This window comes from Heptranchias perlo, chromosome 11 (genome assembly GCF_035084215.1).
Source record: "Heptranchias perlo isolate sHepPer1 chromosome 11, sHepPer1.hap1, whole genome shotgun sequence".
In the NCBI taxonomy this organism is placed as follows: Eukaryota; Metazoa; Chordata; class Chondrichthyes; order Hexanchiformes; family Hexanchidae; genus Heptranchias; species Heptranchias perlo.
In genome coordinates, this window is record NC_090335.1 from 28,107,804 (window position 1) to 28,131,557 (window position 23,754).

General features: G+C 40.2%; 1 protein-coding gene across 3 annotated transcripts in view; it reads right to left on the reverse strand.

Annotated features, from left to right (window-relative positions):
- LOC137327204 (glutamate receptor ionotropic, kainate 1-like) overlaps positions 1 to 23,754 on the reverse strand; it is a 297,693-nt gene that overhangs the window by 38,641 nt on the left and 235,298 nt on the right. For all 3 annotated transcript variants that reach the window (XM_067992767.1, XM_067992764.1, XM_067992766.1), the window contains 5 exons: positions 23,587 to 23,694; positions 20,092 to 20,205; positions 18,505 to 18,708; positions 11,739 to 11,962; positions 4,035 to 4,153 (listed from right to left, as the gene is read on the reverse strand). In XM_067992767.1, coding sequence (XP_067848868.1) covers positions 4,035 to 4,153; positions 11,739 to 11,962; positions 18,505 to 18,708; positions 20,092 to 20,205; positions 23,587 to 23,694 — 769 coding nt within the window. The remainder of the gene's footprint in view (positions 1 to 4,034; positions 4,154 to 11,738; positions 11,963 to 18,504; positions 18,709 to 20,091; positions 20,206 to 23,586; positions 23,695 to 23,754) is intronic.

The following is a 23,754-nucleotide window of genomic DNA, read 5'->3' on the forward strand; positions in this document are numbered from 1 at the left end:
ATTAATTATAAAAAAAGTTGGCCAACTTTGATGCCTTATCAAAATATATATATTTGTATTGGACAGCTGCAGCATAAACTAAATATGTCAGACATTATTGAGTTTTTAGTTTCTTTACTCCACTTTTAAAATATTTTTTTTTAAATTTCAGTAATGAAAAGAGAAAAGCACAGGATAGAAAGGAATTGAATTTTAAAAGCTTAAACTAATCTGAAAAACAAATGAAAACATTTAGGAGGGCATACAAATTTGGAATGGAAAGTGAGGAGATGATGGACACTTCATTCACTGAATCAAAGAAAACTGGTGTGTTATTGTATCTTAATCTTCAATCAGATTGGTTGTGAGGTTACATCCACTTCAAAATAACAACTTAAACATTAAGTAGCTTCCTAGTACAGGCCAACTTAGGCTGGGGTGTATTAAGGCAGACAGACAAGAGAATGGTTAGTTGTTGCTATGTGTTGACAGGTATTTGGCTTGGCTAGTCACCATCTACACTCAAGGTCTATGAGTGCACTTACCCTGTGAACCAGACAATTCTCCCTTTTTCTTTTTCTCCCCTCCAATTTTCTCTCTTCTCCTCTAGGTGCTGAGTCATGCTGGGTTTCAGTTCCACGGGCAGCTGGTGCCTTGGTACCTTCCCCAAGTCCTCATTCTTCACGTGTGGATATAGTCATTGAGTATTAGTTGGGTATTAAAACACAGAGGCGTCACAGCCGGGTTCAATCCCGAAGTGCACGTGTGTGCATTTTCCAGCTGGAGTCACTGGATAGTAATCAAGAGTGGGAACTCTGGCTGATTTTTCCATTCCCTTGCCCAGGAACGCTGAGACAAATCGTAGCGCTCCTGCTGCTGGCACAGCTGAGATAAGCTAATTCAGAACAGACATGGGGCATTCTGATGTGCAGGGCTCGGCAGCACACCAGGCCATACCTTACCCACTAAGCCATCGGGGAAACTCGTAACCAGATTATACCTGTAATTGTCAGGTGGCCTCACTGTTACATGACATGACAAGGCATTATCTACATTCATGGCCCTGAACTCACTTGTCTACAAACTTCCCCATCAAATTCCTCATTAAAACAGAAACGCATATTAACAGCGAAGATGAACAGGGCAGCTCAAGTAAATCCTAAGACACAAGTATTGCGGAGCTGAATAATGATTCCAGGCAGAGCCTTCTGGTTAGAGCAACCTGCTCACATGTACTATAATAAGCTAGAGATAAATAGAAAAGTAGGGCTATGTTTGAGCTATACTTAGAAGTTGCAAACAACTTAATTCTGCAATAGAAGGGCCCAAGAAAGTCTCATTTTATACTCCTGAAATCCTGATTATGCATAACGGCTTAAATTTGATTGGATAAACTTATGGATTTATAAAGGGTAGCTTTGCGGTAATTATAATTTGGATTGATTAGCAACAAAGAAGAGGATTTATAAAGTGCAGACATTTAGATGCATAGAAAGAAGATTTTCTATAGCCTCTTGAAATCTGATTCAGTGTTAAAGAATTGTACAGCACCAATACTTGTTAATTCACAACAGATGAAAGGAAAATATCAAACTATAAAAGCTACTCTATAGGGTGCTTTCAGATTTTCATGGTTATCATTTTGTTTAAAATTAAAAGCTGAAATAGTTTAAAAATCACTCCTCTCCCTTTAGAGATCATAAGCAGAGGTTTTGAAGGTCCAACTTGTACATGGATTTTTACATATGTTGTCTTTTCTACTCAATATTGAAATTGTGTTTCCTTTTATTCTCACCAAATAAATTTGTTTTTAAGATAATTAATGCAAAAATTCATCCCATTTGACAATTTGTTGGTGAGCCTAAATTCTAGTTGAGTCAGCAAATCAAAGTTTAATTAGGGTAAGATCTGCTCAGAGACAATACTCGCTGAAGCCTCTTTAGTGCCTTATGGCAGACATGACAGCCAATCCTGATCCAGACTTTGCTCATGGTCTGTAGGAAAGAGAAAGTCTGATCATCACAATAAAAAGAAAACAGATGGCTCTCATGCAAAGATCACAGACTTTCCACATGGAAGAGGATGGCATTCCAATACTTTTTTTTGCAGCTATTAGTAGAAGTTAAACATGATGCACTTACATCCACAAGTACCACCAGTTTGTGTGTGCAAACATTTCTTGTTTTAAGAATCTATTATATAGACAAGCAGAGCCTGGTTGGGGCTGACTGTCATGTACCCAAGGTAGTGGCAACTATCAGACACGACATCCCACAGTTTGCTGTGGATGATGGTAAACTCCAGCATATTTGACATGCGTGGCTGGTATACATTCAGTTTATCAGCCACCATTGTTGCGGAAAAAAAATTAGCTTTCATCAGCACTCATACACATGCAATCATCACAAACACACAGATGCTATACTGTAAAACCTGGTGATAATGTTCTTTTAATTCAGCTTTAACAGACCAGAAAGTGCCAAAAACCATAACCTGCAGTTTATCCCAGTGAGGCTTAGTCAGCTTATGGCTGTAGAAGTATCATTCAGTGGGGTGTAGGCCATACTTAGTTTAATAATTTATTAGATGTCATTGCAAATTTATTCTAATATCAAGAAAACAATAAAGAAATATTAGAATCAGGGATAACCTTTTGCTGCCAATTTTTATCACCAACATAAACTGTTGAGATTTTCAGTAAAATACATGTCCAAAACATTGTCACGTTTATTACTTTTGCTTGTAGTTCCTCTTTGCAATATCAAAATGATCTTATTACTGTTTTACACATTGGTCTATTTGCTTGAAGTCTCGAGTATCCATTGTCACATATAAAATCCAATTTTTTTTTATATATATAGAAGTTCTGATGAAGGGTCGACACCTAAAATGTTAACCCACCTTTTCTCTTTTCAGATGCCAACGGGCTGCTGTGTATCTATTTTTTATATATTGTATAATGGGAGTTAAATGAACTGTACATTATTTAATGATTCGTCATCGATCCGTTTTCTAGGGTGGAATGTCCCGACTGATGTGGAATATTATCGTTTTGTCTCACACAGTTATACGCAGCGGGGGGATGAATTTCCGCTGGAATTTCTCCCAATCGTCTGCCATAGCTTCAGTGGAAGAGCCGTGGGAACCCCGGAAAAATGGCATGAACCCCGGTGTCGAGCGGGAGATCCCCACGGAAATTCTCCCCCAGTGTTTTTTAAAAATTTGAAATATAATTACAGTTGAGGGGACCCCATATATTCTATCATTTGTTAAACAAGCTCTCATCAGTGGTTGCACATCCTTCCTGTCTTTAAGGGTAACAGTTTATTGTGTATATTTATAGTATATTGCAACCATATAATATTTACAGCATTTTTCAGGTTAATTAAAATAGCAAATTTTGGGACGAATCCCAAAGGAAAGCAGTTTCCTCAGAGCCAAGAACTATATGGAAATAACTACATTTTCAGATTCTTATCTACATTCTCATATTGTTCCACATACATGTTTGGTCAGTATTTACCCAAATTACATTCCTAACACAGCATACTTCACTTAAATTAAAACTGAAATCCTGTCCATATAGAACTTTGAACCCCATTTAAAGCTTGACCTGTTGAACTAAACTATATAAGCTGAGGTGCAAATACAGCACATTGACATCAAATAGTTAAAGGACACATCAACATATGATTTATACATCAGTCACTGACCGACTTAAAAATTTCTGTACCAAATGAAATTAGACCCTCACCAGGTGTTAAAATTACTTAAACCCTTTGAACTTTTGCTATGATAGTTATGTATCTTCTACTTCTTGCAGTTTCAGTTTTCAGTCCTACCCATCCTCAGTCAGGAATCCATTCTTATTTTTGTTGTTTGATGTATTTTTGTACCATCAATTGTACTTTTCCTGGTATTATTAATGTTTATTCCTTTTAATGCCTGCCAGGTTTTACAGTATGAAGCATAGTTGCTGAGGATGGAGTTTACCAGGCACAAAGGCCCCCAGCACACTGTGGGATGTGTGTAGGAATGATGTGTGACCTATGTACCTTGCTGCATGAGAGCTCCAACTCCAAACCAGAAACTATTTAGTAAAGTAAAATTGTTTTCCACCACGTCTGAGTCAGGATTGCAAGGGTGGGGATTGTACCACTCATAGGGTGTAAACCTGTGGTAATTAACAGAAACAGTCTGTAAATATCAGGTGAATACACAGTGCTCCAGCAAACCTGCCAAACATTCAACAGTGCTGAAAAAAAAACAGATTAACAAATGGGTTAGTTGCCAATGAACTACCAAAGTGTGACATTGTTCATTATTATATCTGGAACAGATCTAGAGCTGTATTTACTATGTGGCCATAGTGCAGTCCATAACACGTTCTCTGATAGAATAGAGGTCAGGAAGTATTCCCATGAATTTTCGCCCCCATGTATTTGTATTCTGCAAAAGCTGCTTGAGGCTGCAGTATAACCATTAGGAGAAAGGTCACTCGTAGCATCACTTTCACATTCAAGGCGCTTTTTAAGAATGACATTCATAGAGTACAGGATTTTGCGAGGGATCAGTGCCTATTGATTTTGCAGTAACACACTAAATGTGTAATCTACCACTGATTAAAGAGACATTTTTGGGCTGTATTATCCAGGAGCAAGTGTTACAAAGAATAAGTACTTACCCCATGATATGTGATTTAAAAAAAAATTCAATTTGCTTTGAAGGATTGCCCTAATTTGGGGTGTATACACTCAGAGCTACCTTATTCACGAGCTGAAAGAGTATGGATGGTGTTTTAGTTTTCTGTCTCTATATTTTAGCAGATTTAAAAAAAACAAAAAACTGTCTCAAATCGTTCTATAATCAGACTATAAACACCATTGCCAGAATATGGTTTCTGAGAGGGCTTCATGGAAAAGCAACCCTTTATCCAGTTTCAACCTTGCATTCATACTGGAGAAACAGATGATCACAGGACTATAAGGAAGAACTCTGCAAATTAGGTTATTTGTCAAACTCACTGACAGAAAACTGATCCATGGATCAATACCTACCTGTCACAGTGCTCATCCCTAGACTGCCCAACTCCTTTCAATTATATATATCTTTAGAAAACTCCAAGCATTGAACTGACTATTTGATTTTAGTGATTGCAGGGGAAGGGTAAACTGTAAAATTGTAATCTCTAATGACATGGACATGACAACCAGCAGATCATTAATGGAGAATGACCCCAAATAGAAAACCATGCTCTATATTAGCATGCAAACACATCCTTTTAGCCATGTCTCTATAGAGCATATGTGAGGGGTGAGCAGCCCAAGTTCAGCTTTAGATTCTTTGGAGGGGCTGGTTCAGTAACATCTGGGTGGCCCACAGCTGAACCTTAGTCTCGTCCTAGCTGTGGCTCCATAAGGCAATAGGGGCCCACTGAAAACCCAACAGTTCACTTTTGACCACCCAAAGCTAAAATACATTTGAACGTTCATCCCTTCCAATGTGTGCTGATACACTAAACATGTCACTGTTAATAAGGTTGGGAGACTACTTTGGTAGTGTGATGGCATTGTTACAGTATATATTACTCTAGAATACTTGATCTTATTTGTTCATTTACTCACAGTATCCTCAATATACTAAGAGCAATGCCATGTGCTGTATTTGTGTATGAGCATTTAGTGTAAGTATCTTTTTACCATCGAAGAACATGGTATTCTAGATTTCCATTTGTCTGCAAGACTGCTCAATAGCCAAACTAATGTTATTTATTAAGGGATTTTCAGCCCCCTTCCAAAAAATTGTTGGCAACAGCAGCAAAGATTTAAAAATAAAATTTAACTTCCTTATCGCTCTCCTCGGAAGGTTGTGACTCAAGCTGGTAGGGGTGCTAGTAACACTCTGGGACTTCTTACAACCACCGATTTTTCACGTGGAAGTCTGGAGAGTGATGCTGGCAGGCTTTTCAACTGTGGGGATCATCACAGCTGAGTAGTGACCAGTAGAAAGCTGGTCGTCATTATCCCCCTTCCACCTAGAACACTGAGGCCAACTGTAGCTCCCTCACCACTGGTCCACGTGTGATCAGCTAACTCCCGTCACAACAAAAACTGAACAGGTCTTCCGGTTCTTTATGGCCTAATGACGCACCATGAAGTAAATTACTCCCTGAGTCATCTAAGCTACAAGTTCTTAATTTTAAATTTGCAGCTGCTGTACTGAAAATAGTCACTGGTCCACTCGGACCAATAAACTCAATAAAATGGCAGACAGCTGCTGTATCACTCAAAGTGGCTGATCAGACCATCAGCTTAATCATCCTCTAATCAGCACTATAGTCTTTGTTTATGGTGACTGGCTGCTTGGAACCATCTGTTACTCAACTGATATGAACCAATTGAGAATATGAAATTCTGCACCGCCAACAGAGAACGGGTCAACTTGAATCTAGTTTCAAGTTCATGTACTTCCTCAAAGTCCCAACATTTTTCCCTTGTGTGTTTTTCCCACATAATAGTAAAAGTATCAGTGCCATGTCCAGATAATTTCACAAAATTTCATTGCTGTTTTCTGTACACCTGTTCTTTCCCATTCCTGCACCATACACTATGACATTGGTGTCATACATGAATTACATTTATTCACAGATATTAATGGTATTTTTGAATCCCCAACAACAATATTTCACACGTGAAAATAAGAACAATATTACAATACACAAAACCTATTTAAAGCACAATATACATTGATTATGGCCAATAGTAGACAGGATATAAGCAAGTGCTAGCCAATAGTGGCAGTTTAAGATTGATCACAGCCCTGCTGCCTAATTTCATAGAATCATAGAAAGATTACAGCAGTGAAGGAGACCATTCAGCAAGAGCAATCCAGCTAGTCCCACTCCTCTGCCCTTTCCCCGTAGCCCTGCAAAGTTTTTTCCTTTAAGGACTTATCCAATTCCTTTTTGAAAGCCACGATTGAATCCGCCTCCATCACCTTCTCAGGCAGTTCATTCCAGATCATAACCACTCGCTGTGTAAAAAAGTTTTTCCTCATGTCACCTTTGGTCCTTTTGCCAATTACCCTAAATCTATGTCTTCTGGTTCTTGACCCTTCTGCCAATGGAAACAGTTTCTCTCTATCTACTCTGTCTAGACCCCTCATGATTTTGAACACCTCTATCAAATCTTCACTCAACCTTCTCTGCTTTAAGGAGAACAACCCCAGCTTCTCCTGTCTATCCACGTAACTGAAGTCCCTCATCCGTGGAACCATTCCAGTAAATCTTTTCTTAACTTTCTCTAAGGCCTTCACATCCTTCCTAAAGTGCGGTGCCCAGAACTGGACACAATACTCCAGTTGTGGCCGAACCAGTGTTTTACAAAGGTTCATCATGACTTCCTTACTTTTGCACTCTATGCCTCTATTTATAAAGCCCAGGATCCCGTATGCTTTTTTAACGGCTTTCTCAACCTGCCCTCTGGGACATCCTCTCTCTCCAGCACTGCAATATTCTCCTTAATCAATACTGCCACCCCAACACCCTCCTTTCTTTCCTTCCCTATCTTTCCTGAACACTTCGTATCCAGGAATATTTAGTACCCAATTCTGCCCTCTTTTGAGCCAGGTCTCCATTATCACCACAATATCGTATTCCCATGTGGCTATTTGTGACTGCAGCTCACCGACCTTATTTACCATGCTTCGTGTGTTTACACACATGCACTGTAAACCTATCTTATACCTTCTTGTATTCTCTCTTAGTCTGATCTCACCTAATACTGTACTATTTCTTACTCTAGTTCTATCTGTCTCTCCCATTCCTTTTTGCACCTCGTTTCTCCTTTCCAGTGTTACATCCTGGTGCCCACCCCCCTGCCAAATTAGTTTAAACTCTCCCCCACAGCACTAGTGAACTTCCCCGCGAGGACATTGGTCCCAGCTCTGTTGAGGTGCTACCCGTCCGGCCTGTGCAGGTCCCACCTCTGCCAGAACTGGCCCCAGGAATCTAAAGCCCTCCCTCATGCACCATCTCTCCAGCCACGCATTCATCTGCTCTATCCTCCTATTTCTATATTCACTAGCACGTGGCACCAGGAGTAATCCGGAGATTATTACCTTTGAGGTCCTGCTTATTAATCTCTTTCCTAGCTCCCTAACGTCTGCCTGCAGGACCTCATCCCTCTTTCTACCTATGTCGTTGGTACTGATATGGACCACGACCTCTGGCTGTTCACCCTCCCTCTTCAGAATGTTCTTCTGCTGCTCGGTGACATCCTGGACCTGGGCACCAGGGAGGCAACATATCATCCTGGACTCATGTCTGTGGCCGCAGAAACGCCTGTATGTTCCCCTATCTATTGAATCCCCTGAGACTATTGATTTCCCGATCTTCCTCCTCCCCCCCATCGTACAGCTGAGCCACCCGTGATGCCGTGGACTTGGCTCTGGCTGTACTCCCCAGGCAAATCCTCTCCCTCACCAGTTAGAGAGTGAGATGCACTACCTGCCTGGTCCTCCTTCTCTATCTGGCGGTCACACAGTCCCTCTCTGCCTACATTCTCTCAAGCTGTGGGGTGATCACCTCCTGAAACGTGCTATCCACGGAGCTCTCAGCCTCACGGATGTACTGCAGTGACGCCAGCTGCTGCTCAAGCTCTGAAACCCCCGAATTTGCTGGACTTCTTCCTGCATTGTGGAGTTTTACCACACCTCTTTCCGTCAATCACATCTCTTCTTCATGATAAAAACTAACCACTTACTGGTGGCTGTCGTAAGGAAAAGTTTTATAACGTATGCCTGCAGCTGTTGTGAGTTAATATATAGCTGTTGTGAGTTAATACACTGCTGGTGTGAGTTGATACAATGCTGTTGTGAGTTGATATATAGCTGTTGTGAGTTAATACAATGCTGGTGAGTTAATACTGCTGGTGTAAGTTAATACACTGCTGTTGTATACTGTGCTTTAACTTGTTATCTAACCACATATAAAATAAAAAGAACATGTATTTATATAGCACTTTTTATGTCCTCAGGATGTCCCAATGTGTTTCAGAGCCAATAAATTGCTTTTGAAGTGTAGTCACTGTTGTTTTGGAGGCAAACACCACAGCCAATTTGTGCACAGCATGATCCCACAAAGGGCAATGAGATAATTGACCAATTCGTCATCTTTTTGGAGGTTAATTGAGGGATAAATATTGGCCAGGTAACTCCTTTGCTCTTTGAATACTGCTCTGGGATCTTTAACATCCAACAAAGCATGCACTCCCCGAGAACTGCTCTAAAGTGTCAGCCTAGGTTATTGTGCTCAAGTCCTTACAGTGAGGCTTTAACCCACAAATTTTTGACGCCGAGGTAAGAGTGCTACCATTAGGCCAAGTTAACATCAGTTAATTGCTTCAAAAACCACCAGAAAGGCAATAAAAAAACTCATATGGTTTCTCCCAATGCAATGGGTTGGTAAGTGCACTACATAGAGTATAATTGAGCAGTAGTAGACCAGGGATGGTTTAGGTTTAATCCCTGGTCTGTGCTGAGTCAGCTGCTCTCATCTAGGGCAGTGATAGGGGCGTTGCAAGTGCCTCAACACTCAAGTAACTGGACAGCCACAATTCCCTTTGCTGCACACTATCCTGTGACTCCTAATGGAAAGTGTATGTAAATGATTATTAGGTGATGACAGGATTTAGCTCAGCTGTAATATTTTCCATGGTTGAGTTGCCTGACATTTAAGTTAATGCCTTCAGGACAAGAGGGGAAGTAAAGAATGTCTTGCATCAGTGGAAAACATTGCATTTATAAAAGAATGTGTTTTGATACCCTGCAAAGAGACGTTGTATTCCAAGAGAAAACATGATGGGACAAGGCCTGATCTGGTGTGGTGGTCAAGGGTGTTGCTAATATTTCTGACTTGAATTTAATGAAGTTTAATTTTCTGTCAGAGAATTCAGCATGATCAACATCTGGAATTACTTCAACTATTCTTTCACTTTTTATAAAACTGATATGAGAAGGGCTGTTAAAGAAAACTTCTTCAGCTCTCATTACTAATGCAAGTATACTTTTTGTAATGACAATAAGGGTTATTTTAAAGGCGCTGTTTGTGTCAGTGCTACCGTGGAGCACTTGGAAGTGGGAATGGAGAGGGGGAGGCTGGAATTATGAGCATCACAAATTCAGTTTTCAATTTTTCCAGTCGCAAAAGTGGTTTCACAAAAAGTAAAGAAGTGCACATTTCTGGTGGTGTAAACTATGTGCTCTTGCTTCAAATAGCTTTCGTTAAAAGAAAATGTATTTTTCCAGAAAGATGAATGATAGGATTCCTGCCAAGAACCGAGAACATTTATATATGTATTTAAAGATCCTTTATCAAGTGTGATACTATGTGGGGACGGGGAGGGGCAAGAACTGCTGAATGTACCAGCCGTGCATATTATATTAATGGACAAAATGATGGTTTTGGCACCTCCTTGTACTTGTTGCCACATTATGCCCTTATTTACGTGTTAAAATTGTGTCACTACTGGTGCTAAGCATTACCAGACTATGATTCAGTGCCACAAAGTGGGGATGGTTGGAAATTTGAATTCCCTATCCAGGCCATGTTAAGCCAGGAGAAGTTGTGCAGAGGCGAAGCTGTTTCCCAGAGAGGAAAGGGAATAATCAAGGCGGGGCTGGGGGAAAAGTTACACTATGGCAGTTCCTGGCAGTTCCTGGCACCTTCTGGCAGCTAGCTCCAGGGGACATTGGGCAAAACCTGGGAATAGGCCGTGTAACCACTCTTTTGTTTGCAGTCATCAGGCCAGGCAGATAGAAAAAAAGGCATGAAAGTACAAAAAAGGAGGAAAAATGACCAAGTTCCCCCTATAAAAATAAAGTTATAAAAAATGGTATCACTTATTCTCGTGGCTCAAGTTAGTATCATGTTAGAAAAATGAGGCCTTCACTTCTTGAGTGAAAACTCCTATACCATTGCTAGTGATATTCTTTAAAAAGGCTTAGAACTTATGTCATCACCAGTGTCAATGTGTATACACACACACCAGTAGTGAGGATAGCAGTAATTAAATTGTAAAAGACAACTTAGCTTTGAGTCACATCTTTCAAATGTGTTCCTGCAGCAAAAACAAAAACTGCTTTTCAGTTCAGCACAACAGGATCTCAAAAATTGCATCTCTTACATTTGTGAAATACTGACATTTAAAAGGATATCAGCAAAATCAGCTTAATTTATTAGCGGTAACCAAACAGCACTGATATTCTATCTCGCTAAGGTAGCAACAGAGAGATAATGGGCATGTATCAGCTGTAAGAGAACTGCAGCCCTGCTATAGAGGCACCAACTTCCACACTGTTTCCTAGTTCTGCAATAGACTTTGATAGTCCTGGTGAGTACTCAATAAAACACATAATGGAGTTGACTGGATTTTGGCACCAGTCCATCCCGATTTCTAAGTGTAGAACTCTGCAAAATCGTAAAATGTTAAAATAAAAGCCTGACTGCTGTTACTAGTAGAGAACGTGGCACATTATCATGTGTATGATTTGATATATTAATTAGGTTATAAACAATAGCAAAGAGAACCGACACTAAACATTTTATACATTGGAGTGTGTGCACTGCCAGAGTGAAGAAAACACCTTTATCAATTCTATTGTAACACAGTTTGTGAAAGAAAATCAATTTTAATTATTGCAGCAATGTTTCTCGTTCTCTTCCCCCTCCCCCTCCCAAGATCATACTCACTCTACCTTACCTGGCGATAACAAATAGTACACAACTGACCCCAAGGCAGGCCAGCAGCACGTACATCCAAATATCTGGGGACAATGGATTCAGGAAGGAGAAAACACCCGGGTTTGTACCATTGGGCTTGCGGTAGAGGATACTAATTCCGAGAGTCATGAAGGGTTTTGAGAAGTCAATAACTTTCTCTCGTACGTAGGTAATAGTGAGAGGGGCAACTGCTAAATCTGCTCTCTGCAAAGAAAAAGAAAAAACAGTGAGGACAGTTCCAAATAACAAAGATATGGAACAACAAAAGGAATTAGTCTGCACAGTGATTTTTTTAATATAGGGAAACATAAGAACTATATGCTTTAGAAGGGGCAACTTCTATAGGAAGTAACTAGATTAGCTGTCTGGAACTGAATGTTACCTTGAATATCATAGGCACTGCTGTGTCGAGTATTCTGACATTTTTATATTGTTTTGGTTTTATTTGTTTTGTCACTGGGCTTGGCTAGAAAAGAAAACGTAGGCAGCTACTTCCATACAGTATTAACTGGTAATGGTGAGGACTGAGCTTCTCAAACCAACCAATCTGAAGAGGCAGTTTTAACTGTATTCTGACACGGTGCAGTTAATGAACAATACTTGTCAATATAACAGACAAATATGAATTGAAATGGTGACGTGCCCACTATTTTTTGTATGATCACTTTTAATCTTTGATTTTGACTTCAACCAGGATGGGACAGTATATGATAAAGGAAGGTATGAGGTTGGATTAATATTTTCATTGCTTCATATTAAATGTTGGTGTTCAGAGAGACTTGGGTGTCCTCGTACAAGAAACACAAAAAGTTGGCATGCAGGTACAACAAACAGTTAGGAAGGCAAATGGCATGTTGGCCTTTATTGCAAGGGGGTTGGAGTACAAGAGTAAGAAAGTGGTACTACAATTGTACAGGGAGACTTCACCTGGAGTACTGTACAGTTTTGGTCTCCCTATCTAAGGAATGATATACTTGCCTTAGAGGCGGTGCAACAAAGGTTCACTAGATTGATTCCTGGGATGAGAGGGTTGTCCTATGAGGAAAGATTGAGTAGAATGGGCCTATAATCTCTGGGGTTTAGAAGAATGAGAGGTGATCTTATTGAAACATGTAAGATTCGGAGAGGGCTTGACAGGGTAGATGCTGAGAGGTTGTTTCCCCTGGCTGGAGAGTCTAGAACAAGGGGGCATAGTCTCAGGATAAGGGGTCGGCCATTTAAGACTGAGACAAGGAGAAATTTCTTCACTCAGAGGGTTGTGAATCTTTAGAATTCTCTACTGCAGAGGGCTGTGGATGCTGAGTCATTGAATATGTTCAAGGCTGAGATAGACAGATTTTTGGACTCTAGGGGAATCAAGGGATATGGGGATTGGGCGGGAAAGTGGATTTGAGGTCGAAGATCAGCCTTGATCTTATTGAATGGCGGAGCAGGCTCGAGGGGCCTATGTTCTTATGTTTGTGGCAACTCAGAAAACGAGTACCGTAAGAAGCTTGGAATATAACCAATATGATTAGGGAGAACAGATTAATCAGTTCTACTAAGTGGAACTAATTTAGCTGACTGAGTTAAGTTAGGCTATTGAAAACAGGTTTTCCATTAAAAATTAAAAACTAAGTCAAAAATAATTTCTGTCTTCATAGTATTTGGAGAAGATAAATAAGGCCACCATAAAATTGACTTCAGGGAATAGTGCATTGTAATACATCATAGGAGCATGTTTTTAATCCTACATATTTATCATATTAAACTAAATACATCTTCACACAACAGTCTGTCAAATAAGAAAAAATTTGTTTCAACACCTGCTATACAGGCAGAGCACTCAAGTCTCACTGTGATTAATTAGATGCACTAATGGGCAAAAAGCAAACTTGTTTCTGTCATAGCATCAGTGCACTGTGATAAAATCCAGTGACACACGATGTTACAAGGCCAGCCTGTCATCGCAGGATACGCAGCACATTTCTAATGAGGCACACTGACACCAAAGCAAGATCTTCACTTTAACAAACACTGTGTTCTTGGTGCTGAATTAAATCAAACACAATGCATGTTATTTTAAACTACAGATTTGAGCGCAGAGGAAAGCAGTTGGTTAAGAACTAACTAAAACCAACTGCGGAGGAATACAAGGATTATGGATGTTTTGACACCACTTAAACCATCGTTTAGTTTAGCACTTTATACATCTTGGAGGTTAAATTTGAGAGCTCGTCTCCCCCCACCCCGCCCCCGCCGCCCCAAATTTTTTCCCGTCAAGTATTTATCCAATTCCTTTTTGAAAGCCACGTGCACAATAATTGTGCTGGAGATTGGGCCTCAGACCTTATCATAATGAAGAGAGTGCAGCGGCCCACAAATAGGTGCTTGAGCTCGGGATTGGGGTGGGCGAGTCGGGATCAGGGGGCAGGACGCATCGGGATTAGACGCTTCAACTTCGGATCGGGGCTCGGAGGAACGATCGGGGAGAGGATCGGGGCCTTGGAGTTGGCACTGGGAGCCAGGACCTGGAGATTGGAGGTTGGGGATCTCGGGACCGGGAGCGATTGGGATGGTGATGTTTTTGCGATGTTTTGGGTTAGTTTTCCCCGAGGGGCAAACCTATGTTGTAGCAGGGACCTGAAGCAGGTGTTAGACCCATTATTTGCATATGCAAATCTCCTATCTGCCATGTGGGTGTGGGTAAAGGTCGCCTCTGGTTTGTTCTTACGCAGTATGGCGGGCGGCGCATTTCTGATCCGAAGTATGTAAACGCTTCCTGCATGCCATTTTGGAGCCTTAGGAGGCCATGTACCTCTTGAAAAATGGGCACTTTGCGGCCCAATTTCATAAGTTCATAGAATGGTTATAGCACAGAAGGATGCCGTTTGGCCCATCGAGCCCGTGCCAGCTCTTTGTAAGAGCAATCCAGTTAGTCCCACTCCCCCCCTCTTTCCCCATAGCCTTGCAAATTTTTTCCCGTCAAGTATTTATCCAATTCCTTTTTGAAAGCCACGATTGAATCTGCTTCCACCACCCTTTCAGGCAGCACATTCCAGATCATAACTACACGCTGCGTAAAAAAGTTTATCCTCATGTCGCTTTTGGTTCTTTTGCCAATCACCTTAAATCTGTGTCCTCTGGTTCTCGACCCTTCCGCCAATGGAAATAGTTTCTCTTTATTTACTTTATCTAAACCCTTCATAATTTTGAACACGTCTATCAAATCTCCTCTCAACCTTCTCTGCTCTAAGGAGAACAACCCCAGCTTCTCCAGTCTATACACGTAACTGAAGTCCCTCATCCCTGGAACCATTCGAGTAAATCTTTTCTGCACCCTCACATCCTTCCTAAAATGCGGTGCCCAGAATTGGATCAATACTCCAGCTGTGGCCGAACCAGTGTTTTATAAAGGTTCAACATAACTTCCTTGCTTTTGTACTCTATACTTCTATTTATAAAGCCCAGGATCCCGTATGCTTTTTTGACCGCTTTCTCAACCTGTCTTGCCATCTTCAAAGATTTGTGCACATATACTCCCAGGTCTCTCTGCTCCTGCACCCCTTTTAGAATTGTACCATTTAGTTTATATTGCTTCTCCTAATTTTTCCTGCCAAAATGTATCACTTTGCACTTCTCTGCGTTAAATTTTATCTGCCACGTGTCCGCCAATTCCACCAGCCTGTCTATATCCTCTTGAACTCTATGACTATCCTCCATGCTGTTTACTACACTTCCAAATTTTGTGTCTTCTGCAAATTTTGAAATTGTGCCCTGTATACCCAAGTCCAAGTCATTAATATCTATCAAAAAAAGCAGTGGTCCTAGTACCGACCCCTGGGGAACACCACTGTATACCTTCCTCCTGTCCAAAAAACAACCGTTCACCACTACTCTCTGTTTCCTGTCACTTAGCTAATTTCATATCCATGCTGGCACTGCTGCTTTTATTCCATGGGCTTCAACTTTGCCAATAAGCCTATTATGTGGCACTTTATCAAACGCCTATTGAAAGCCCATATACACATCAACCGTATTACCCTCATCATCTCTCTCTGTTCCCTCATCAAAAATACTCAATCAAGTTAGTTAAACACTATTTGCCTTTAACAAATCCATGCTGGCTTTCCTTTATTAATCCACACTTGTTCAAGTGACTATTGATTTTGTCCCGGATTATCGTTTCTAAAAGCTTCCCCACCACCGAGATTAAACTGACTGGCCTGTAGTTGCCGGGTTTATCCTTACACCCTTTTTTGAACAACGGTGTAGCATTTGCAATTCTCCAGTCCTGGCACCACTATCTAAGGAGGATTGGAAGATTATGGCCAGCACCTCTCCAATTTCCATCCTTACTTCTCTCAGCAACCTTTTTTTTTATTTATTCATGGGATGTGGGCGTTGCTGGCAAGGCCTGCATTTATTGCCCATCCCTAATTGTCCTTGAGAAGGTGATGGTGAGCTGCCTTCTTGAACTGCTGCAGTCCGTGTGGTGAAGGTATCACGGTGCTGTTGGGTAGGGAGTTCCAGGATTTTGACCCAGCGGGAATGAAGGAACAGCGGTATATTTCCAAGTCAGGATGGTGCGTGACTTGGTGGGAAACGTGCAGGTGGTATTGTTCCCATGTGCCTGCTGCCCTTGTCCTTCTAGGTGGTAGAGGTCGCTGATTTGGGAGGTGCTGTCGATGCATCCCATCCGGACCGGGTGACTTATCTACTTTAAGTACAGCCAGCCTTTCTAGTACCTTCTTTTTATCAATTTTTAGTCCACCCAGTATCCCCCCATATATCCTATTTACCAATCACAGACTAGCTGCTTGCTCACTTTGTAGTCTATACAGTAGGATACACCAACAGGTACTTTTGAAAGAAACAACACAATAAGGAATATCCTATGCAGGTTATAAAAAATAGCAGGGGTCAGAGGGGTGGATGACAAACTTGTACACAGTCCCTTGCTGGTTTTGGTCTGATGCAATTAGTTCCATTTTAACTTGGGACCAGGGGCACTTCTGCAACACATCCCTGACTGTTCATTAGATTTGTTTTTAATTAAATTCTTTTTGGATGACACCTAATGTGGCATCGTGATAAGATTTTTTGAAATGAATAGAAAAATGTAGAACCTTACAGAAAAATTATACCATCCACTATTGAGACAGACATTGCTTCCAAGGCTATTAATTCATTTAACAATTAACCACCCCCTCCCACATTCATATTTCATGTTCCACTGATTTGGAGATAATTCAACCAATCAGTAAAGCTAAAGCCCAACTGTGAAAGCACCTTAGTTACACACACAAATGGAAATATTCCAGTGGGTTCAAAGAAACCTCTGCTCAATATAAAGCACCAGAAGAGAATGGAAAATTGCAAACATAGTAATGAGATTCATAATAGAAATAATATAATTTTACTCAATCACAATGGGCATTATCAAGCCCCAAGTTGCATTTCCACCCTTCACATTATTTGAACCACAGTATCTCTGGGCTGACCCGTGATTATTGCATTCAAAAGGGCGCTGGACAAGTTCCTGAGTGTGGCCAACCTCATATAGAAGGTAGGTGGATATTGAAGGATGTCTTTCTCAATCACTGCAGTCTCTTGGTACTTTCTCGATTGCCTTCAGGGGTCAGAGAGGAATTTCCCAGCGTTTTGTTTCTAAATTGGCTTAAGATTTTTTTTCTTTGTTTTTTCGCCTCTCCCGGGAGATTGCACGTTCGGTGGGTGGGTTGGGGGGATTGGGGTGATGATGTGGAGTAGTCGCACCATGACAGTATGGAACAGTCTTGATGGACCAACTAGTCTTTTCCTGTCCTTCTATTTTGTATTACAGTGTCTGAATGAATTAACCAGTCAGTTATCATAACTAGACTGGGAATACACGTCACAAGACCTCACTATGGTACTCTTCTCTCTGCCAGCTGCTGTACAGTCTGCTTGTTGTCACTTTTTCATTCTGGTCTTTCCATGGGTTGTATTGATGGATAATTTCTAACCAGCATGGAAATGAAGGAAAATAATTACAAAGTAAATTAATACTAAGATTTAAATAAAGAGATTACACTTCTCTTCACATTTAAAAAAGTCAGGTAAATAGTTTTTAGTTTAAAAGCGTGAGCATTAACTAAGTTAAGGGGCTATGAATGATGAATTACTGAGCATTAGGAGCAGGTCTGCTTTCCACAAGAAGAACCTCTGTACTAAGATGGCAGGTTCTGAATGGACTTAGCCGTGGAAGTATTTTATTGAAGATTGTGCAGTGTTTTGGAAATTCCACTCATTTATTAATGGTCTAATTCATTTTGCCTTCGTTAATTTACCGCATTAGCAGAATGCTGCTTGTCACCATTTCCAGGAACCACAAACCACGGCACCTTCCTTTCAAACTTCATTAACTACTGCTTAATTTTCCACAGCAAAGTCTACAAATGGCATATTCAGTGCGATATTAGAATAAGGAAATACAACCACAATTACCCTGACAAATTATGTTCACTGTGTATCACAGATCATTTCACAGTTGGAGTATCTCTAACCACAATTTAGAATCAGATATTTATTAACCTATACTATACGTGTCATGCAAAAAGGGTTAGGAAGCATCATACATTTTAAAAACATTATTATTGAAGAATGAAATAAACAGAAGCACATTCTGTTGGAACTTGCAGGATATCAGAGATCCAGATAAAGCAAACTGACAGTATTAAGTACAGACAGTACTGGCTTTAATGGCTATGAGCGTAATCACTTACATGGTCAATGAGTTCTCCAATCATTCCATTCCATTCACTCTTCTCAGTCTGTGCCCCATACTTTCCATCGGCTACTAGTCTAACTTCATAAGTGAAGCCCAAAATGTTTGATAACTCTTTTAACAAGTCAAGGCAATAACCTTCGAAACGGTCATTCCCGTAAAGAGGCTTGTCAGATTTCTTATGCATCATGTAGGGGTCTTCCTACAGAACAGAACCAATGAATGAAATCTTTTAGTACATTATCAAGCAATTCTAATATATTAACTCTTGTATTTAGCGTGAAAGGCTATAATGCTACTGTTAGCGTATTTTTCCATTACTGTCTCAACTATGGGTTGTTAAGGACATAAGAACATAAGAAATAGGAACAGGAGTGGGCCATATGGCCCCTCGAGCCTGCTCCGCCATTCCATAAGATCATGGCTGATCTTCTACCTCAACTCCACTTTCCAGCCCTATCCCCAAACCCCTTGATTCCCTTAGTATCCAAAAATCTATTGTTAATCCTTCAACAATAACTTCTGCTTGATTCTAGCCCGAGAGATTATAAAATAGCAAGCTTTTAATAGATTGACTCACAACAGAATTGCACTACAGCTACCTTCAACTTTACATTCAACAGTACTGTCTACAGATCACATTAAATGACAAGCAATCAATACAACCTTATCTGTCTTTGAATCCAGGTAGATCAGACCTGGCCTTCATGGACTGCCTGAGGCAACAGACATCCGACCACCCCATTTTGACAGCTATAGCTTTTGGGAAGGAGCATGCCCTATCTTTATGCTATTCGGCTGCGTTGTTCTGCATGTACGCACCTCTGTCCTTATCTCCTGTTTGTAAACCATCCCATTGTGCTGACTCTCAGAAACCACCAAGGATTGTTTATATTATCTGCTGCATAAACTGTTCGACATCGGCCTTGAACAGGGCTCCTGCGATGTCTATTGTTTACGTAGCCTTTCACTGTTATCAGGTCTTAGTATGTGGTTTCTTTAGCAACCACATCTCTTGTTTCGGTGTAAACCACCTTTTGATGTTAAAGCATCTAGTAACAAGCCATCTCTTGACCTTTGAGTGTTTAGTTCTGAAGTTTCAGCATTCTCTGTCTTTTACAAACTGTCTTTGTTCACACACACCGAGCCATGACTTTGCTTCCCTTTCGATTAACACCCATCCTCTTGCTAAGATGCTTGGGAACTTTATGCGAGCTATGCGAGATGGGATATTTGACCATGCTTGTTTCAAACCATATTCTTACAGCTACTGATAAAGGAAGCAACAGATCTGTATTTGTTTCTCTAAATCAATCAGGTCTGATAATAGCTATTGACTAATAATCAGTGTCTTCCCATTCACACTTGCAATTTTATCTTTTTTCACCTCTAACTCCATTACGAACAATCATAACTTTATCATCGTTACCGTTCTGCTGTTTCCCCCCCAAAAGTTGTTTTAGCTTTTATCCTAATTATAAGGGACAATTGTCTACAATAATTCTTATTGTTTTGTTTGTATGCATGTGCTATTGTAGTTTTAATGTTAAGGCAATTTTGCAAAAAATAAAATCAACAGGCTTACCAAAATAGTTGTGACTAAAAGAGTCCTGTTGACCAAAGAGTCGGTGATATTGGCGGGCTTGTCCTTTAGGCTGTCCGTCATGTTAAGTCCTGTGTTCGAATTCCAGAATCCAATCTATAACCAAGAGATCAAATAATCTTCAAGTAAAACTAAGTATAATATTTTCCAGAACATTTTTCACTTCAAATACATGTTGGAATATAATGGACAAATCAAAGTCCAAACCTACTTTTCCCAACAATTTGAATCTATTTGGCTTCAGTACGAGTTTACATGAAATAAATGCCGTAATTTGGAGCTTTAGTATTGCCGATTAACAACACAGACCATAACAATTGCATGTGTTGTTTGATTCTGTATAGCTGACCAAATCGCACAAGATCCCTTGGTCAGAAATCTATGAAACATATTGTTTGATAAATAAAATAAAATAAAAAATGAATTAAAGGATGGCATTTTCTCACATATTGCAAAGGCAACAATTGATTGACAGGTGGGAGATGTAAGTAGGGCGGTTTCAGCCAGCTAAATGCCCTCCACTCATTATGTTGTGCTACACTTACACTGCATCAACCAAAGCAGTGCCAATTGATTTTTAAGAATAAGTCTAAAGTGGGGGCTGCAGTTATACTGTATCGCCATGGATTGCAGGAAGGCAGAGGTCTGAATATGTGTATTCAAACATGGGTAAGGGGCATTGTTGCTGGTCTTCTTTCTAGATTTTTTAGTTATAGAGAAGAACTGACGAAACTCTTGGGTCCTTCCAATCCTTAGGAGTTGAATGGTGGTACAGCCGGTGGCCAGAATAAACTTTAATAAAAATAGGTTTGAAAAATATGTCTCCCACGGTGAATTGCTTTTGAAGTGCAGTGACATATTCCATCATTTAGGGATAACCTGGGAGTCGGTGCAACTCCCTGAGCCATAAATGTATAACATACATTATACAAGAGGTTATTTTGGATTTAGAAACAAAATGTTTCACTAATGGAAAAAATTCTTACACTGGAACTAAACTAATCACAACAAACCATACAAACTACACAAAATAAATACATGACACTTCTCTTAGTACAAACCTTCCGCCATACTTTATTGTAGTGATAAGGAGTGTCACTAGAAGGCTTGTAAGAAATAAAGGAGCTTGTTAAAGTAAAAAGATCTTATTAGAACAAAAAGAAAGAGGAATCAAAGAAATGATAGTAAATAGTTGTGTGCAATTTATTATAATCAATCCAGAATCCACCATGTTTATTCTACATTTTCCTGTGTGTTCTGTAATGACAGGCGTGTTGTTACTTTGGTCAGTAAAGAGGGCTCTAAGTAAAGCTGTTGACATTGGTGCCTATTACATTTTTTACACCAGGTATTTTCCTTGTGTTCAACATCACTGGCCATTTCCATAAGAACATCCCTCAATCCCTACAAACCAGAGTGTGCCTTTACCCTGCCCAATATCTAGGTAAATGTAATGGGACCACGGACCAACTGAGAGTCCCTGCCACTATACTTAGGTTTAATGGATTTTTATGTACTGCCACGTGATTGCCTTGACTTCAGTAGGCAGGTGAATAAACACTCTATTAGATTGTGCCTTAGGCTATGATGTACATGATAGGTCTATTGAACATCAAACAGACAAGAAGGCAGTGCTCAGCACACTATATTTACAGTACAATAACTTGCATTTATATGACCCCTTTAATATGGGAAAATATCCCAAAGTGCTTCACACAGGCAAAATCAAACACGAATGTTGAGCCAAAGAAGATGATATTTGGAGGGGTGACTAGAATCTTGGTCAAAGAGGCAGGTTTTAATGAGGGTCTAAACGGAAGAGGGGGAAGTGGGAGGGGGGTTCACGGAGGGAATTCCAGAGTTTTGGACTCTGGATATTTGCAGTAATTACAAACTTTACTGTTCTCATTGAAATGTCAAAAACAACAAAGGTATTTCCCGGGCACTAACTCACAACATAAAACTGACCCCTTAAAATACAGTCACTTCTTATAAGGCTCTTTGTTACCATGGAGTCTCTAATTAGCCTTGTACCCCTGACAGATTCAGACTGACTAGTGAGCTGTGTACAGGTTGCTAAATATAAACCCACAATCTGGAATTCCTGGGCTGCAGGATGATCCATCATAGCCCCGGTCCTCTCACAAACCTGAATCGAGTCTTCAACTCGGATAAAGCTGTCCATCAAGCCTATTATTTGAAAAAAATAATCCGTATGAAGGCAATTACATGGGATGCTTGCTGGTCAGGGAAATGTCTAGCATGCTTTGAAGCTCAATAGTTGTGATTACAAGAAATTTACACTCATCCAGACAACAATCAGGGACAACAAGCAAAATACTGCAGATGCTGGAAATCTGAAATAAAAACAGAAAATGCTGGAAACACTCAGCAGCTGTAGAGAGAGGAAGGTAGGGTTAACTTTTCAGGTTTGATCACCCTTCTTCACATCCCCGAGGGATTTCTGACAAAGGACCTTACGACAGAGTCAGGTCGTCGACCTGAAACGTTAACTCTGTTTCCCTTTCTATAGATGCTGCCTGACCTCCTGAGTATTTCCAGCATTTTTTGTTTTTATTTCAGATTTCCAGTATCTGCAATATTTTGCTTTTGTTGGACTATTATATATATTGTCTGCAGGATGATGAGTCAGTTAACAGTCCTTAGCTTTAACCCTGTGTGTACTGTGACCAACAAGAAATAATCCATCATAAACAAAAATGCTTAATTTACATCACAATGACAACTACCAAAGAGGGTTATTTTAAGCAGAGAAATTCAGACCTTACACAGAAAGACTTGCAGTTATTTAGCACATCTTCTCTCAGAAAAGTCTCAAAACACTTGACATACAATAAATTACTTTGAAGTATTTCATGGTATGTGAAACACATGCAGCAGCCACTTTACATGCAGCAAGATCCCACAAGAGCATTCCATGAATGACCAGGTAATCTTTTGGTGGTGTTGACTGAGGTCGCAATTTTGGTTAGGACATTGGGGGAACACTCTGCTCTTTGACTGGCGTCATGGGATATTAGCATCCACCTGAACCCGACAGAGCTCAGTTCAATGTTCCATCCAATGGACAGCACCTCTGATAATGTAGTACTCCCCCAGTGTCAAGTCTTGATAATGTGCTCAAGAACTAAACTGGGACTTGAACCCACAATCTGCTGACTTAAAGGTGAGAGTGTTACCAATTGAATTAAACTGATGCACAAACACACATTGTGAATAATAAAAAGAGAATTTGTGTTTTTAGAACACATGCAAGAAATTCCTCTCCAGACAGAAAAAATGTTCAACACCGACAAAAACACGAGTTTCTTTAAGATTAAAAAGCTTTTGGCATTTATCACTATGTTTTTAATGTAACTGGAAGCATTGTGTTACTATCAAGCAAAAAAAATTACACCTCCTTGCCAAGAAAGGGCTTTGCAATGTAACTAGTAAATGGAACACTGTGTTGTTTACCTGTTCCAGACCTTCCTCCTTCAGACTTATAATATCCAAATTGAAATTTTTCCGCTGACCGTCAGTTCTGTTGAAGGTGATGTGTCCCGTCAGGCCATCCCACTGAGTCTGAGGGGCAATATTACAAGAACACATTTAGCTTCACTTCAGTTACCACTAGATTGAACA